The 15,936-nt window shown below is 37.6% G+C and overlaps 4 protein-coding genes across 6 annotated transcripts in view; 2 read left to right on the top strand and 2 right to left on the bottom strand.

Annotated features, from left to right (window-relative positions):
- Window positions 1–2,443: 2,443 nt before the first annotated feature.
- On the top strand, window positions 2,444–3,046 carry arl14 (ADP-ribosylation factor-like 14; the record flags this gene model as incomplete). The annotated part of the gene is made up of 1 exon (XM_081373610.1): window positions 2,444–3,046. The coding sequence occupies one exon, from the start codon at window positions 2,444–2,446 to the stop codon at window positions 3,044–3,046; it is 603 nt and encodes a 200-aa protein (XP_081229736.1).
- Window positions 3,047–3,743: 697 nt separating this feature from the next.
- On the bottom strand, window positions 3,744–7,729 carry zp3b (zona pellucida glycoprotein 3b). 3 transcript variants are annotated; one of them, XM_081373921.1, is made up of 9 exons: window positions 7,616–7,699; window positions 7,158–7,463; window positions 6,267–6,382; window positions 6,082–6,185; window positions 5,831–6,011; window positions 5,150–5,267; window positions 4,509–4,594; window positions 4,167–4,429; window positions 3,744–4,092 (listed from the first exon to the last, which is right to left on the bottom strand). In XM_081373921.1, exons 2-9 carry the CDS (start codon window positions 7,242–7,244, stop codon window positions 3,821–3,823), a joined length of 1,227 nt encoding a protein of 408 aa, XP_081230047.1. In that variant the 5' UTR covers window positions 7,245–7,463; window positions 7,616–7,699; the 3' UTR covers window positions 3,744–3,820. The 3 variants fall into 3 exon arrangements, with proteins under 3 accessions (XP_081230047.1, XP_081230045.1, XP_081230046.1); XM_081373919.1 differs by having other exon boundaries at window positions 7,158–7,729; XM_081373920.1 differs by having other exon boundaries at window positions 3,744–4,048; window positions 7,158–7,729.
- A 740-nt stretch (window positions 7,730–8,469) lies between these two features.
- gng5 (guanine nucleotide binding protein (G protein), gamma 5) lies at window positions 8,470–10,141 on the bottom strand. Its single transcript, XM_081373520.1, has 3 exons — window positions 9,908–10,141; window positions 9,031–9,182; window positions 8,470–8,947 (listed from the first exon to the last, which is right to left on the bottom strand). The coding sequence occupies exons 1-2, from the start codon at window positions 9,986–9,988 to the stop codon at window positions 9,057–9,059; spliced, it is 207 nt and encodes a 68-aa protein (XP_081229646.1). The 5' UTR covers window positions 9,989–10,141; the 3' UTR covers window positions 8,470–8,947; window positions 9,031–9,056.
- Window positions 10,142–10,550: 409 nt separating this feature from the next.
- The window catches only part of LOC308695394 (uncharacterized protein), a 15,370-nt gene continuing 9,984 nt past the window's right edge, over window positions 10,551–15,936 (top strand). The window contains exons 1-8 of the mRNA XM_081373517.1: window positions 10,551–10,796; window positions 10,972–11,040; window positions 11,203–11,345; window positions 11,499–11,577; window positions 12,108–12,228; window positions 12,731–12,794; window positions 12,974–13,041; window positions 13,127–13,199. The gene's annotated coding sequence lies outside the window, so the exon portion shown is untranslated. The remainder of the gene's footprint in view (window positions 10,797–10,971; window positions 11,041–11,202; window positions 11,346–11,498; window positions 11,578–12,107; window positions 12,229–12,730; window positions 12,795–12,973; window positions 13,042–13,126; window positions 13,200–15,936) is intronic.

Here is a 15,936-nt window from a genome sequence, read left to right as displayed (position 1 = left end):
TATTCAAGGTCAGCATAAGAGACTTATTTAAAAAATGTAAACTCCTACTGACCCCAAACTGAATGGTAGTGTACACTATAAGGACAAAAGTGTTGGGACACGCCTCTTAATTACTGAATTCAGTTGTTTCGATCAGACCCATTGCCACAGGTGTATAAGATCAAGCTGTTATATCCATATAGTGTATAGATTATATAGGGGGACAACTGGGAAAACATAACGAGAATGTAACGATTCATAAGACGTTTCGGTAACACTTTACAATAAGGTTTGATAGTTAGCATTAGTTTAACTACATTAGTTAACATGAACTAATAATGAACTGCACTTATACAGCATTTATTAATCTGTTTTAATGTTAATTTCAACATTTACTAATACTTTATTAAAATCTTGTTAACATGAACTAACAAGGAACAGCTGGATTTTTACAGCATTTATACAGTAACAAATGTATTGCTCATGGTTAGTTCATGTTAGTTAATATTAACTAATGAACCTTATTGTAAAGTGTTACCGACATTTTTAATTTTGTTCGGTTTTAATTATCTGTAAATTTATAGTTTTCACCATATTTGTGCATCAGTTTAAAAAAATGGGACACCAATTTACGTTTATATCTCATTTAAAGACTCATCTTTTCTCACTTACATTCGACTACTTCATTTTGTGCAATTTTGCCTTATACCAGGACCTAACACATACACATTCATACAGTTATAAATCCAAGTAGGCCCTATATGTAAAGCACTTTGGCCAACATGTGGTGTTATGCTATATAAATAAATGTGATTGACCAAATTTGAACCCTCTTCCAGGGGCCAGGGGACAATTAAACCATTTTACACCAGCTGAAATATGGCCTAACCCCTCTAAAAACCAGCCTGAGCAGGTTGGGAGACCAGCAAAACCAGACGTCTTTTCAGCAGACAGTGACTGTTTTCATGTGGGAAACTGGTACAGTATAAGCTCATAGATTAAGAGGAAAATGATAAACAAATAGAATAAGCGTATGACGCATGGTTGCATTCTTCCAGTCAGAGTGACATACTGATCTGCACACGTATTACCACAGTAACCTTACACTGCAGTGCAGTGCAGTATTCCTGAAGCATACCGAGCTTTATGGTCGTGACAACAGAGAGCAGGTGTAAAGCCTCAGAATAGCGCCAGCATTGTTGAGTACAGTATTAAAGCCCCTAAGTGCCTGTTGTCACTGAGTAAGCTTTCTATAAATCTCCCCCTACACACTCTTACTGGATCTGACACTAGTAGTTAATTTGCCGTAACGTATATATGTACGTTTGGGGTCCACTTTGGCACAGAGTTTACAGAGGCCTATATAGTTGGATTTTACTACACGCAGCCGGAGCACAAGAATGGGCCAGTGCAGTTCAAGGACATCCGAGCAGTTTAACGAGTTCACGTCACTTACATCTATAAAGATGTGTGAAAAACGCACTCCTGGCATTCCGCACGGGAAATGGCGAACGGACGTCGTCTCTCCGTATGAAGCGGCCGCGGACAGACGACGCCGCGGGCACGGGCACGGGGACTGCTCTGGACTGGTGTTCGTGGCAGATACAACGGGCGGGGTGTGGATTGATAAAACCCTCGGAAGACAACGGTGAGCCCGTGGATGTGAAGTTATGGTCGCTGTTGTTCTGGTTGCTTCCTGAAATCTATCCTGAGGGTTTCTAAAGGTGACGCTGATACAATCAATAATCCAGTGCTGGAATTGGAAGTATCTGGAAGGCTTGGGGTCATTCCTGGATATCTGAGGGAGACATACCATTCACTTTTCTTTTGTTTGGTTTCCATTTACTGAAATGGAAAGATTGAAAATGTTTATTTTAAGACTTTTTCCAAGACATTTATCATTAAATGTTCTTTTATATTTTAAACTAGTCCACTTGTGACTTCATGCCAGGTCATGGTCATGCATGTGTTCAGCTGATAAAAGTAATGGGAAGTCCATACTTATTTCTTTAAAATAATGGTCACATATCCCAGTCTCAGGGCAACTTAACTGAGAACCTTTATTTCATAATTATGTTTTCATTTCTTGATGTCAATTGACATCATCTTTATTTTCTTTTGGATCTTAAACTAAACTGTGAAAGATTTTTTTTCAGCCATGTTGAACATGAGATTCTATGAAAGAGATGCAATTTAATTTAATTTATTTGTCATGGAATATTTTATTCCGTTCAAATGTTTTGTACAGTGATGAATTCCACAGGACACCGTTCAGGCATTCTTAGCATATCATTTGGGAGGTGTCCTGTGATACTTTGACCCATTATTCATAAAGCTCTATGTAGATAAGCAAGATATAATACATCACTGAGTAACGCAGGCAGACTCCATCTTAAGTAAACTCACATTTGCCAAGAGAAGACTGTAAGAAACATTGGTGTTTGTAAAACATCAGACGTTTACAATGGGCCTTTCAGGATCCAGACACAAACCTGAAGCACGTATTCTCCTCTTAGGACTTGACGGAGCTGGAAAATCAACTCTTCTTTACAAACTGAAATACAACGAGGACTTCCACACAGTTCCTACAATTGGATTTAATGTAGAAATGATCGAAGCCAAGAAGAACAGGGACAAAATCATCCTGACCGTGTGGGACGTTGGCGGTCAGATAAAGATGCGATCGCACTGGAGGAATTTTTACCAAGACACAGCTGGAATTGTGTTTGTGGTGGACTCTTCTGATATTAAGCGTCTGGACGAGGCCAAGGGCGTCCTGGAACAGACCTTAAAGAGCGAGCACCTCAGGGGACTCCCGGTGGTGGTTCTTGCCAACAAGCAAGATATTGAAGGAGCTGCTACAGTAATAGAGATCACAGAGCAGTTTAACCTGAGAAAGAGTTGCAGTGAACGGGACTGGTTCATTCAGCCGTGTTCGGCGCTGACTGGAGCAGGTCTAGTGGACGGCTTCAGACGAATGGCACACCATGTGAAAAAGACACCAGAGGACAATAACATCAAAGAGACTGTGAAGTATATAAGATCAAAATCTGTTATGAAGAAATAGCCCACATGGTAACTTATTAATCACTTTTATGGAAGGTTGTGTATACGATCCTACTAAATATAGTTGGACAGTTCATAATCATGTGCAACCCTATAGGGTTTAAATGAAGAATTGCACATTTGCAAGATACTGAAAGCTACCTTGAGAGATTATAAATGAATTAAAAAAAATTCATGAATATAGCAACCAAGCCTTTGAAGTATATAAAGACAAAATATTAAAAAAAAAGAATGCCTATGTAAACATCGAAATCTGTTGATGTAACTCACAGAAAGTTACATGTTCAGTCAAGTGATTTGAATGACAAATTGAGTAAAAGGCACTGTAAAAGCTGCTCAATGTTACCTTTATTTAGAATTCATTAATATATTTATTGATGTGCTGTGAAGTTGTCCATTTTCTTTATTTTAGAACAAAAACATGTTCACATTTATACAATGTAATTATAGTTCACAATTATGTGATTTGAATGAGAAATTTAAGGTACCATAAAAGGTGCTAAATGTTACCTTGAGTTATAATCCATAAATGTATTTGTTACAGTATATGCTGTGAAATAAAGAACTTACTATGGTGCAATTTTACTTTAATAGTTCTAACTTTGTGCCTTTATAAATTTAAACAAATTCAACAAACTAGCTTGCATACTTTTTCTGTGACCGCAGCATCCACAGTAATGGCAAGGACCAAGACGAGATGTGATAAAACTTTTATTTTTAGAAAAGGTCACGTCAGTTTCCATTTTTATTCTTGGTCATCAAGTGGAAGAGTGGGTCATTTTTCAAACCCACTTCCGTCTTCTGAAGAAAAAAGATCAGAAGCATCAAGGAACAGGCTGTCCTCAAATGGACGGAAGCTTCTAGTCTCCGGAGCGGTTTTAAACTCCAGCTCATCTTTCACAGGACTCATCTGAGTCAAGTTGAATAAGAACTCCGGCTCCTCGTTAACAGACGTGGCGAAGACCTTAGCTGGGTGTGAAACTGACTGGGTGGTGGTTCCTTCCTTTGGGATCAGAAGCAGAGGACCCAAGGTAGCAAGCTTCCAGTCTGTTATAGGAGAAGGGTGTTTGATTGACACATAACTTAAATTAATACGGATGAAGCATTAAAATTATGCAAACCTTTGTTCATGTTGGTTCCTCTCTTTGATGGACCACCATAGGCATTTTGCCTTGACTTCATGAGAGCTCTATAGGGTTCCAATGACTGACCGGGTATCACTTCAACGAAATCGGCAGGCCCAGATTTGTGTCCCACCTTTGGCTGCATGACAGGAGGGGCTTGTGTGATGTGGTAAGGCTTGATTTGTTCAGGCTCGGCCGCACCTTGTATGGATGGCTCACAGCCGTCACACACCCCATCATTTCCATCCACAGACTGCCACCTGCAGAGTTCATATGGTTCTTACATAAAAGAACCACCAATTAATATACCAAGACTTAAATATCTGAGCCAGTCATTACCTTCCATCAATAAAAGAACATGCTCGATTTTGAGTGCTCACAGAAGACGCAGCAGGGATGGCCTTTAGATAACATGTGATGTACACCTGTTTCAAATAAAACCAGGAAGCAGAAATCTGTATGACTTGTGAAAAGAATATTTTCAACAGTTTGTCCATTCGTTGGTAATCAATGGGGTCCAAAAAAAACCCCGTCACATCGACAAATTTTGCGTTTAACAGACCAAAGGTCACTGAGGTTTAGAATAACATCATTCATGACAATTTCACTACACTTAAAATCATACATCATACACTTGACGACAAACTCACAAACTGAACAAACTCAAGCAGAAACCGTGATGCATGGCAAATTAAACCAATGAGCCCTTAAACCAGCTCAATATCAAACATGTTTTATATCCTCCAACTGGATGGAACTAAAATCTGAAGCTTAATTCCAATTATAAGCACTGCACAATTTATTCATTTATATCTGCCAACTCTGCCTAAAATCTGCAGACTGGCAACTAGTGCCGACTTGTCAAGACTGCAAATGTGGGTTAAAAAAATAAAATGTTACATCAAGTATTCCGGCTTTAAATTACAATATTCATTCTTGGGTGACCTATCCTTTAAATCAATCTTAAAAGTTCTGCTCACCATGTTGCTCGTCAAATTGTGGAACCTGAAGGCGTCCAACAGTAGGTTTAACTTATTGCCTTCGCTCCTCTGCAAGAACTTGGAGTGGGAGTATGAACTCCTACTGTCTGAAAGACATCTGAAAGCAGTCTACATGATTAGAGAAGCTCAAAATGCTGAATTCAAGTGTACTAAAGGGTTTTATATTGGCAATCCATGGATGTTAAATGTTCAAGGAACCATTAAACATTAAGGTGCAAATGTTCTTTAGATTAAAATGTTTTCCACACAATGAAAATGGTTCTTTTAAGAGGAGTTCACCAAAAGGTTCTTTGGGGAACCCTCAATTTTATACATCCCTTTGAACGCACCATTCATCTACGCCACAGGACCAATTTCATTCATCACGAAACTGGTAGTCACAAGACCAGGGCCCGGTTTCACAGACAGGACTTCGATTAAACCAGGATTAGGCTTTAGTTCAATTAGGACATTAAGTAGCTTTTTTAAGCATGCCTTAAATATTACTGGTGCGCATCTTGAGACAAAACAATGGACTGAGACTGACATTTTAAGATAAGTTTCTTTCAGTTAAGAGTCTTAAGCCTTGTCTGTGAAACCAGGCACAGGTTTTAAAGGAACAGTTCGATTAAATCTAATTGATGTAATAAAAGCAACACTGCAAAGTCTGAATCAACTCACCCATGATAATCTACAATGGAATATTTGATGGCATCGGCATCAAAGTTGAATGTTGGTGTAGCCACACACCAGTCAATATATAGAAGTAGGGGCAAGTGATTGGACAAGGTAACTGATGCTTGAAGGTGTATCGCATCCCCAAGAAAATAGATGTTTGAGCCCCTCTCATACTGCCAGTCATCTTAAAAAGAAACAAAAACATTAGTGATAAATAATTCTGAAGCCAAACTTGGCAAATTTAAACACTATACCACTCATCAGTCGGAGAGCAAAGTCCAGATAATCTGTGGACGAAATAGTGGAAGCAAATGGAACCCAAGCAGGCGCCACTGCCGCACTGTCGACATTAAACCGCCTAAAGAGGATTTGAGAAAGGAAAAAAAATGTGTTAAGAGCTCAAGTCAGTCATTAACTAATCTGAGTTTGGTCAGTTTACCTCTGGAATTGGCACTGAACAGGTATTACTGCACTCTCCTGGCGAAGCACACCATCAGGAGATGGTAAAGGAGAGTACACAAGGAGATTTGAATACACCAGAGAGTCAGCAGTTACCTGTGAGAAGACAAATTAAACCCATGAGCCTGGTTTCACAGACGGGGCTTAGATTAAGCCAGGATTAGGCCTTAGTTCAATTAGGGCATTTAAGTAGCTTTTATAAGTGTCTTAGAAAATAACTGGTGTGCATCTTGAAACAAAGATAATGGCACTGACATTTTGAGACATATCAGTGCAAGCTGCTGTCAGTTAAAACAGCTTAAACATGCATTTTAGACTGAGACTAGACCGAAACCTTGTCTGTGAAACCAGGGGGATGATGCATTTCTAACAAACCATTTAGGCCTACTAGTAGCATTATTGGTGTAGCTCAGGTTTGGTTGATCGGATCACAACCCAGACAGCAAGTGTCAGCCCAGATTTGGCCCAAATCTGGTGCATTGAATCCACATGTACCAGATGTGGCCCGGATCTATGTTGCTGTCTAGGAAGTAGTCATTCTCATTTACACCTGGTATTTTACTCCTGTCCACTTTGGAATTCTTCGAGGGGAGGGTCTATGGGTGGGTAAATGTATGGACGTTCAGATCTTTCAAACAAATGGACTAAATAAGCTCAGTTCACATACGAACACAACCGGAGAAAACAAAAACATAAGGAGAGCATCAGCTTTCATTTCTGCCCTGACACCCACAAGATCTCGCCAAACACCGAGTGCCAGTTAAAATCAGGAAAGGGGAGAGAACATTATGCTTGGTACATTTTTCATCTTGAAACAAAACTTGGGTCTTGAACAAACTCAAAACAGACTACCAGAAATTGTTAAACTTACAGATAGTTTGGTTCCACAATCTTTGAAATAAGCAATTATGGTAAACACTAATTCTCCAGTTTGCACAGCTCCACATGATGAAGACATTCCAGGACCCAACCACAGCTCCCCAGGGTAGACAGGAAAGCCCGAAGCAAACAGGTCTGCGTTTATCACGACCTCGATCGTTGCGTCGTGGCAAAGCACGGACACCTTTTTCTCACGTCGTTGTGGAACAGGGTCGTTTATTTTAGGTTGACTTTGAGGAATCGTGGCCTGAAACTGACTGTTCAACAGCTGCTGGTTTGCCGAAGACCATCCTCTTTCCTGGAATGTACGAGGGTACATGCGAGGATAACATTCAGTGCGGAGGGATATCATAAGAAAGACAGTTATCCACCATATTAATATGCTAGTCAGACACATCACGCCTGCTAAATAATTATATCACACACACAAAACCGGCTTCTCGGACATACAAGTGAAAAACCGTGTTGGTCGTCGTTTTTAACACGTATTTATGAAAACTGCTTCTTGCTTGAGCAGTTACTGCTTTATCACTCAAACCATCTACACCTGATTTCTAGTTATTCAGGCCAATTAGGTTCCATGCATATGTTAGCAATTATTGTGAGATGACGCACCTGTGTCGAGGATATCGGAATATGGCGTGATTTTAAAATATGAATAGCCTATATTTGAAAACTTCTGATGAAAACTAACATTACATTGAAAATCAATTTGATTTTGAATTTTGTGCGCTTTAGATTTGGACAGCTTTTAATCTTCACATGCAGTGTGACAAATGAACTTTTAAAAATACAAATATTCAATGTGAACTTCGAACAACTATGTACATTAAAAATAAGTTTTAAGTGGGGTACAGGATGTCACATAGCAAGAAACTGCTTGCAGCACACTGACAATAACTTATGAAGTCTCTGTAAAATATGAATAAACACAAAGCCTGCCAAAACACCATGTCATTTTGTGTGGTATAATAGTCTCATAAAATTATTCAAAATGACACTCTCAGAAACAAAATGGCACAAAAGCTGTCACTGGGACAGTACCCTTTAAAAAGGTTCTAATATGTACCATTTAGGTACTAATATGTGCCTTTGATGTACTAATATGCACTCTTTAGGTACAAAGATGTGTATTTTTAAAGTGTACCGCCCTAGTGACAGCTTTTGTACCCTTTTTTCCTGAGTGTATATTCACAATCTATTAAACAAATAAGTGAATTACATGTAATTTATTTGGTTATCAAGTTAACATATCCTGAGCAAATCTTTCACAGTAATCAAAGTATTAAAACAATAGAGACATGTAGAAATCAATGGGTTTATTTGGGGTTATAAAAAGTCTAAGGCAGAGAAGATAGAGAAATAGACTACAATGTTAAAAGGCACAATAAATTACTAAGTTTCCTCTGCTGTGCCACGTAAAAAATACAAAAGCCTTCCCTCCAAAAAACTGGAGCGTTGTTTATCACTCATTAAGGCAGACTTTTTAGTTTGAGGTCTTCAAACAGAAATCTGAAGGTTGTGAAAGAGTAAAACACAAGTTGAGATATTAAAAAAAATTTCTTGTTCTACAATGAAAACTTGAGAAAGAAAATGCACCATAACAGACATAAAGCGGCCAGATCGGCAAAATCCTTTCAGTTCTTATTTCTGTGTTTATGGCATGAGGTATTAACTGGCAAGTGGACAGCTTTTGTGCTGTTGCTTTTTCGATTACACATCATGGCAGTGGTTTTCTTATTTTTCCCCCAGCGGAATTGTCACAGGAACAGGAAAAAAAGCCTGAGAAGACAAATTTTAATTGTTAGTTTCAATTTTGTAATGTTTAGGATTTTAATCAAATGCAATTTGATAATGATCCTCACCAATAGCAGACGGCCGTCATGGACCCTCACAAGAAGGAGCAAACCTTCTGTGTCCTGAAGGGGTTGGTGCTTGAAGACACACCGGTCAGCAGCGGATCCTGAACGGCGTTTTGAATGCAGAACTGCTGAAGCTCTGCGGCCGCCTGAGAAACCTAAATGGCCAAAATAACACAACAGGTCAAACATCTGGAAACTGTAGAAAATATTATACACAATCAGCTGCAATGCTACATACAAGCTCATACTAACAAGACAAAAACATTTGAAAATGGATGTAATAGAGAAGTGTGTATTTCTTGCCAACTTGTATAAAAATAAGGGAGAAAATATAAATATAACTACATTTAAAAACAAAAAAATAAATATAAATAATAAATTCAGATTAATAAATTACATTTTGTAATTATTAAAACTAATTTTGATTCAAATACATAGAACCGTACTACAGAGAATAGGAAAAAATGATAAGCATTAATTGGGTCTTTAAACTTTTGAAATCTATAACTGCCTTTTAAATTTTAGGGATGGGGTCCCTCACATTAGGATGATCCTTTTTGTGGGTCCATGGGATCTAAAAAAAATTGAAAACCTCTGGTCTAGATAAACAAACTAACGTTACCCATCGTAGTTAGCTAGACCTGGTATAACGTTAGATCAAATATTCAGTATTTTTCCCCCGAGGGCGTGTTTAATATTCAGATTGTTTAGTAGATATCTCAACTACTTCACTGGAAAATAAAACTATTTTAATAAATAATCTGAGAAACCGATAAAACAAAGCTAACGGGTTCCAGGTCCACGCCCAAGCTCAGCCCGGCTGCTAACTCACTAGCTTCGGTCTCATCCGTGATTAAACCGCTAACAGAAACCAACCGACCTTTACTCTGTTGATGTTTGCTTCGAAGCGCAACTGCTGAACGACTTTCTTCATCGCAACGATGCTTGATGAGCCCGACATGTTGTCCGATGATAATTCCAAACGATGTGCAACAGCGAAGACAAAAGTTGTAAGTAGGCAGTTTCCGGTTTGGTTCAGTCCGGAAGTGTGCACTAGTGAAACGATTCCGTTCGCGTTAATTCGAACCCTACTATGGCGAAGGCTACACTCATTAATATTAATGAGGCTAGGTTTTTAGCATACTATGATTGGTTCATGCGTCAGCTGCTGTACAGCCATTCAGCAAATCAGTTAAGGTTACTGGGCGAACGTAATTAATATTCATGAGCTAACGTGGCTTACAACAACATACGCCACCTGATGGAGATTAGATGCAATACACTACTCATCCTTTTGCTTCTTTATATTTATATTGTAATAACCTATTTATGTATTTGTCACCCGCCCTTAATGATGCTGTTTTATGACTAGAATGCTGTAAATATTGGAATGCGTCTCAATATTTATGATGTTGTAACGTCACGTGTATAACAAAACTGGAATTATTATGGAAACAAGACAGTCCAATAAAATGCTTCCTAGACTAAGTCTTCATAAGATTGGTTTGTCTTATTCACAAAGCACAACTGATTGGTAGATCTTTCAAAACAAATTCCCGCACAGCAACCTTTGAAGTAGCCTACTATATAGGCTAGTCCCCATTTCCAATCAAAACACTTTGGATTTCACCTCAGAGATTTCATTTGTTTCATGATCACTTTATTGCGGAAACTTTTCTTTACATTTACCCTGTCTTTATCAACCTGTTCACAATGTTTTTCTATCCTACGGTGCTCAATCATCGGACTGGGTGCTTTGCCACGATATGGTGAGTTTTCATTTCTTTCAGAGAGTTGGGCCTATTGACTATATGTATGAGAATGTGTGCTTAACATATCCATTGCATGAAGGATAAATGTTATAATCTGTCCATTTATAAGGTCTAATCCCGAAACTGAGGCATAGCTATTAATATCTACCCAAATATCTATATATTTATTCAGGTTGGCGGCCACTAAAGGACGAAAGATCAGTCGGAGAGATATGCTTAAAGTCAATGTCCAGCGCACTTGGTTAGTAGCAGCCTATCCTTTCAACGAAATGAAATAAATAAACGACTTGTCAGTAATTTTCTACATGATCGCATTTAAAGGCAACAATAAAGTTTACATTTTTTTATTGAATAAAATTCATAATAATAAAAAAAATAAATGATTGGAGTTATTCTCAAACAGCGATGACATCATGGATTACGTGTTGGTCAGAGTCCCGCCCCCGCTGTCAGGATTGCCCCGCCCCCGGTTCTCCCTGTACCTGTCCTCTCAGCTGCAGTATGGAGTGGTGCTGGTCTACCACAGACAGTGCGATTTTTTGTTAGGTGGGCTGGGTCCATTTGTCAAAAATATACAACATATTTTACATAAAACAATTATGTTTTTTGCTGTTGAGACTGCATATTTATCCTTTAAAATGACACAGTGGGCTGATAAGGATTTGTAGCATTTAGATATTTTGTGTGTGCTTTTCTCAGAGGACACTCAGGGGGCAATTGATAGACTCTTCCGCCTTAACCGGAAGGCTAACATTGATTTGATGGATGAGGAAACCAGGTCAGGCACTATTTCATTTCTTAGACACATTTACATTTACACATGAGCATCCTTTATATTGTCATGATATCAATAGTGCTAATGCAGATGAATGGAACCATTATGTCTGATGAACGTTGTCTGTGATCCTTTTTAAACAATGACCTTTGGATTCAATACTTCAGATTATTTTATTTATTAGTTTATTTAACAGGGTACATTAATAAACATTACTGTAATAGTGTCAGAATTGTTTTTCATCTGTAGTCCCTGGACAGAATGTCACAGCGTCAGCCTGAAAACACATAGCCTACAAAACAGATTACATTTTTAGATTACAAAACAACATTGCAGTATTTGCAACCCGTTCTAACTTTAGTTAGAGGACTTTTTCACGGTTAAAAGCAAAGAAAAAGTACAGTTTTACATCCAGAATTTTAGGTGAGAGCAGCAACAGGACAAAGATTGGAAATATGAATGAAAAAGAGATTCAGAGCTTGATGCATATAAGATGTGTCTAACATCTACAGTTTCCTCCTCTTTCCTTTCAGGCAGAGTCATGTGATCCCTGATGCTGCTGCGCTGTTTGATGAAACCGAGGGGGCGAGGGATCCGTTCTTCGGGGTTATGGGGAGCGGGTACAGCCTGCCGAGTCCAAGCAGCCTCATTCAGGTGCGATGCAACTCACAATTTCAAAGAAACACTGAAGTTCTGTGGGGGCCAGTAGGATCTTTTTTAAGGAAATGCTTTTATGGGATGCATTAAATTGATCATAGTGACAGTAAAGACTCTTATAAAGTTATATAATGGTTTCACAACAATATTAAGCAGCATAGCTGTTTTCTTCATCAGCAATTCATCATATCAGAATGATTTCTGAAGGATCATGTGACACTGAAGACTAGAGTAATGATGCTGAAAATTCAGATTTGCATCTCAGGAATAAATTACATTTTAAAATATATTAAAATAGAAAACAGTTCTTTTAAATTGTAATAATATTCCACATTATTACTGCTTTTACTGTATTTTTAAGCAAATAAATGAGCCTTTCAAAAATATAACAAAAAATCTTACTGACACCAAACTTAATTTCTAGGTGTTGTTCATTATTTTATTAATTTAACAATGAAGTGAAGTCGTGTGTAGTCTAACCTGTCACACTGTGTCTCAGCGAGCGGAAGAGGTTTCACGAGAGCACGTCTCGCCCGCTAGAGAAACAACACCACCTTCAGATGGTGAGCACTTATTACTTCACACTGAAAAGTGATATGTTCTCATTTGCGGCACATAATTACATGTATCCATAGTCTTTCAAGTAATGCTATGGGAATTTACAAATGATAAGCACCAACAATAGAAAGAAGGATATAGAAATGTAAGTGTATTTTTTTAAAGCTCCTTGTTTCCCCTCTAGGCATCACGGCCAGTCAGGAGTCCATCACTCTGACAGAAAGAGAACCAGTCGTCATGCCTGAGCCAGAGGTACAGCTGTCACTCAGTCACTGTCAGCATCGCTGCCTGAACTCCAGTTGTGTGTCTCCACGGTGTCGTCTCTCTGTTTCCTCAGTTTGAAGGAGCAGATCTGCCGGAGTCCAACCTGGTGGAGCTACTGCTGGAGCAGCCCGAACACTTTCTTGAGCGTGAGTGCGGCTTTCACTCAAACCCAGAATTATCCTGCCGCATACTTGCACATATATATAATGAACTTTAAAGGAATAGTTCACTTCAAAATGAAAATTCTGTCAGCATTTATTCACCCTCAAGTTGTTTCAAACCTGTATAAATAAATTCCTCTGTTGAACACAAAGGAATATTTTGAAGAATATCGGTAACCAGACAGTTGATGGACCCCATTGACTTCCATTGTAGGAAAAAAATACTATGGAAGTCGATGGGGTCCATCAACTGTTTGGTTACCGATATTCTTCAAAATATCTTCTTTTATTTTTTTATGACAATTAAGCACATTATATATATATATATAAAATTAAAAATACTATGTAAAATATAAAGTATTTATACTGTACTTCATTGTAGTTTTTTTGTGCTGGCTTTAAACGAAAAAAAGAAATTATTAAAAAACACTATATAAATTGTATTTATAGTATTGTATTTAAAAGTATTTATACTTCAATGTAGCTTATTGTGCTGGCTTTAAACTGCCTTTTTAAATAAAAAATGTAAAATAAATAAGTAAAAATGCTACATAAAATGTCAAGTATTTATACTTCGTTGTAGTTTTTTGTGCTGGCTGGCTCATTTAAATAAAAAATACTTTATAAAATGTCAAGTATTTAAACTGCATTGTATCTTTTTGTGCTGCTTCAAACTATGCTTATTTAAATATTTAATACTTATTTATACTTAAGTATAAATAAATGAAGTATTTATACTTAATTGTAGCTTTTTGTGTTTGCTTAAAACTATACTAATTTAAATGAAATAATCTATAATGTAAAATAAATGTTAAAAAAAATAAAATAAAGAAAAAATTTTTTTTACAAAAAGACTCTTTTGTTATTGCAGTAATAAGAATCTAATAAGAATTACCATTAAGAATAATGAGGCAACCCAAAAATAAAACATCCACATCTGTTATGATAATGAGAATTTGTTGATGTCAGGTTTGGCGAGATTTGCCCCAACACTCATTATGAGTCAGTGCTCAGTTCACGTTGTTTTATTCTCTGCGGTTTCTGTTATGTTGTATCTTGCAGACATTATAAATCAGTTTCGGGTTTAAACTTGAGAAGGGACTGTTTTTGCAGGTGAAGATGAGAGGCAGCTGGAGATAGACAGAGAAAGAGAGCAAATAGAGAAAGAGACAGAAGAGCCGAGGATGCCTGATGAAAGAGAGCAAGAGAGAGCAGCACTTGAGAGAGAGGCAGCAAGAGATCTGACAACATCAGCCTCTTTAGATCTGTACGTTTAGACAACTACACTTCAGAAACTTGCTCTTACGCTTTTATTTAAGTGCGCTTTCAGTAAACAAAAGATACTAAAAATGGAAAACTTCCCAGTTTTGAAAAGAAAGCTTTTAGGGTTGATGGCTTTTAAGTCCCCCATGAAATCAAAATCTTGAATCCAGAAGCTGTAGTTTTCACCTTGGTCAGTCCATGGATAGGGCTGTACTATTAACCATGGTCATGATTAACTCTCGATTAACTAAGCATAATCGTTATAATCGTAATCGTTAAATATATCCTTTTTGATTTGATATTTCATGATCTTGCACTGGTATAGCAAGCCTCCACGAGCTTTCAAGCTTGGGCTTCTCAGATGTCAATTGATTCATTTCCACAGTCAGAAATGTTCTCCTAAATAGATGCATTTTCCACCCAGACTTTGATCATTTGAAACACCAACAAACATGTGTTTTTAGCAACCTCCACTGCGATATTCTGCTCAGAATAACCAGTCTGTGTTTCTTCACAATGCCGCTTATGCTATTTTCTGTGAATAAATCTGCGATCAAACCTTCTCAGTAGCTGTTTCCATCCTATTTTCATGCAAATTTTGGGATATTCACATAAAAAAGCTGGATGGAATTGCCAAGATGAGCATAAAAAACGTATGCGCTCCATTGAGGCGGCTAATTGTTTTATCCGATGTGAAACTACGATGGAAACACGTTTACTAAATAAGTCCGTCAGTGCGCTACGAAAAATCTCACGTGACTTTGCCTCAACATGCGATTGGATAACTGGACTAACCAGCAGATCAGTTTCATTGCACAGCATCTCAAATGTTGGTTTGATCTTTCTGAAATGCGTGAGCCAAAGTGTGTCATCAGAATGATTTGGTATAATGACCTTCCAGAAGTTTCTCGCATAATTGCGTTCCCAAACACCTGCATCCGAATGGAAGATAACATGACAGCGTTTATTGCGTTTCGTCTGAGACGCTTCCATTTTTATTACATATAGTTTGATTATTTCACTGTTTTAGCTTCTAAAAGAAGCTTCTTAAGGTTATACCAACTTTCATAAGAGAGTGCTTTAATGTATATGATAAATATAATAAATCAGGAAACTACACTGTACATTTTTTTTGTCAAATCAACTTAGATAATTAATGTGTTCAGATAACATATTTGGAGTTTCTGTTGATTAAACCAATCTCCTTCATTGCACTACCTTACATTTTGTAATTTCAATGAACTTAAAATTTTAAGGTAACCAGGTAACTTACTTTAAGTGAAGATACAGTGTAGTTGATGTTCTCGTGATTTGTGTTTACGTGAAAGTGCAATAATTCCGATGAAATTTAAAATGAAATTTCTCAGATGAGAACAAGCGTGATTAATAATTGCGATTTATATCTTCTAACCAAAATAATCGTGATTATCAGTTTAAGCGTTATCATGCAGCCCTATCC

This window comes from Scardinius erythrophthalmus, assembly GCF_964197995.2.
Source record: "Scardinius erythrophthalmus genome assembly, chromosome: 9".
Classification (NCBI taxonomy): Eukaryota; Metazoa; Chordata; class Actinopteri; order Cypriniformes; family Leuciscidae; genus Scardinius; species Scardinius erythrophthalmus.
Note: the sequence above shows the minus strand (reverse complement) of the source record. Positions and strands in the feature narration are given on the sequence as shown.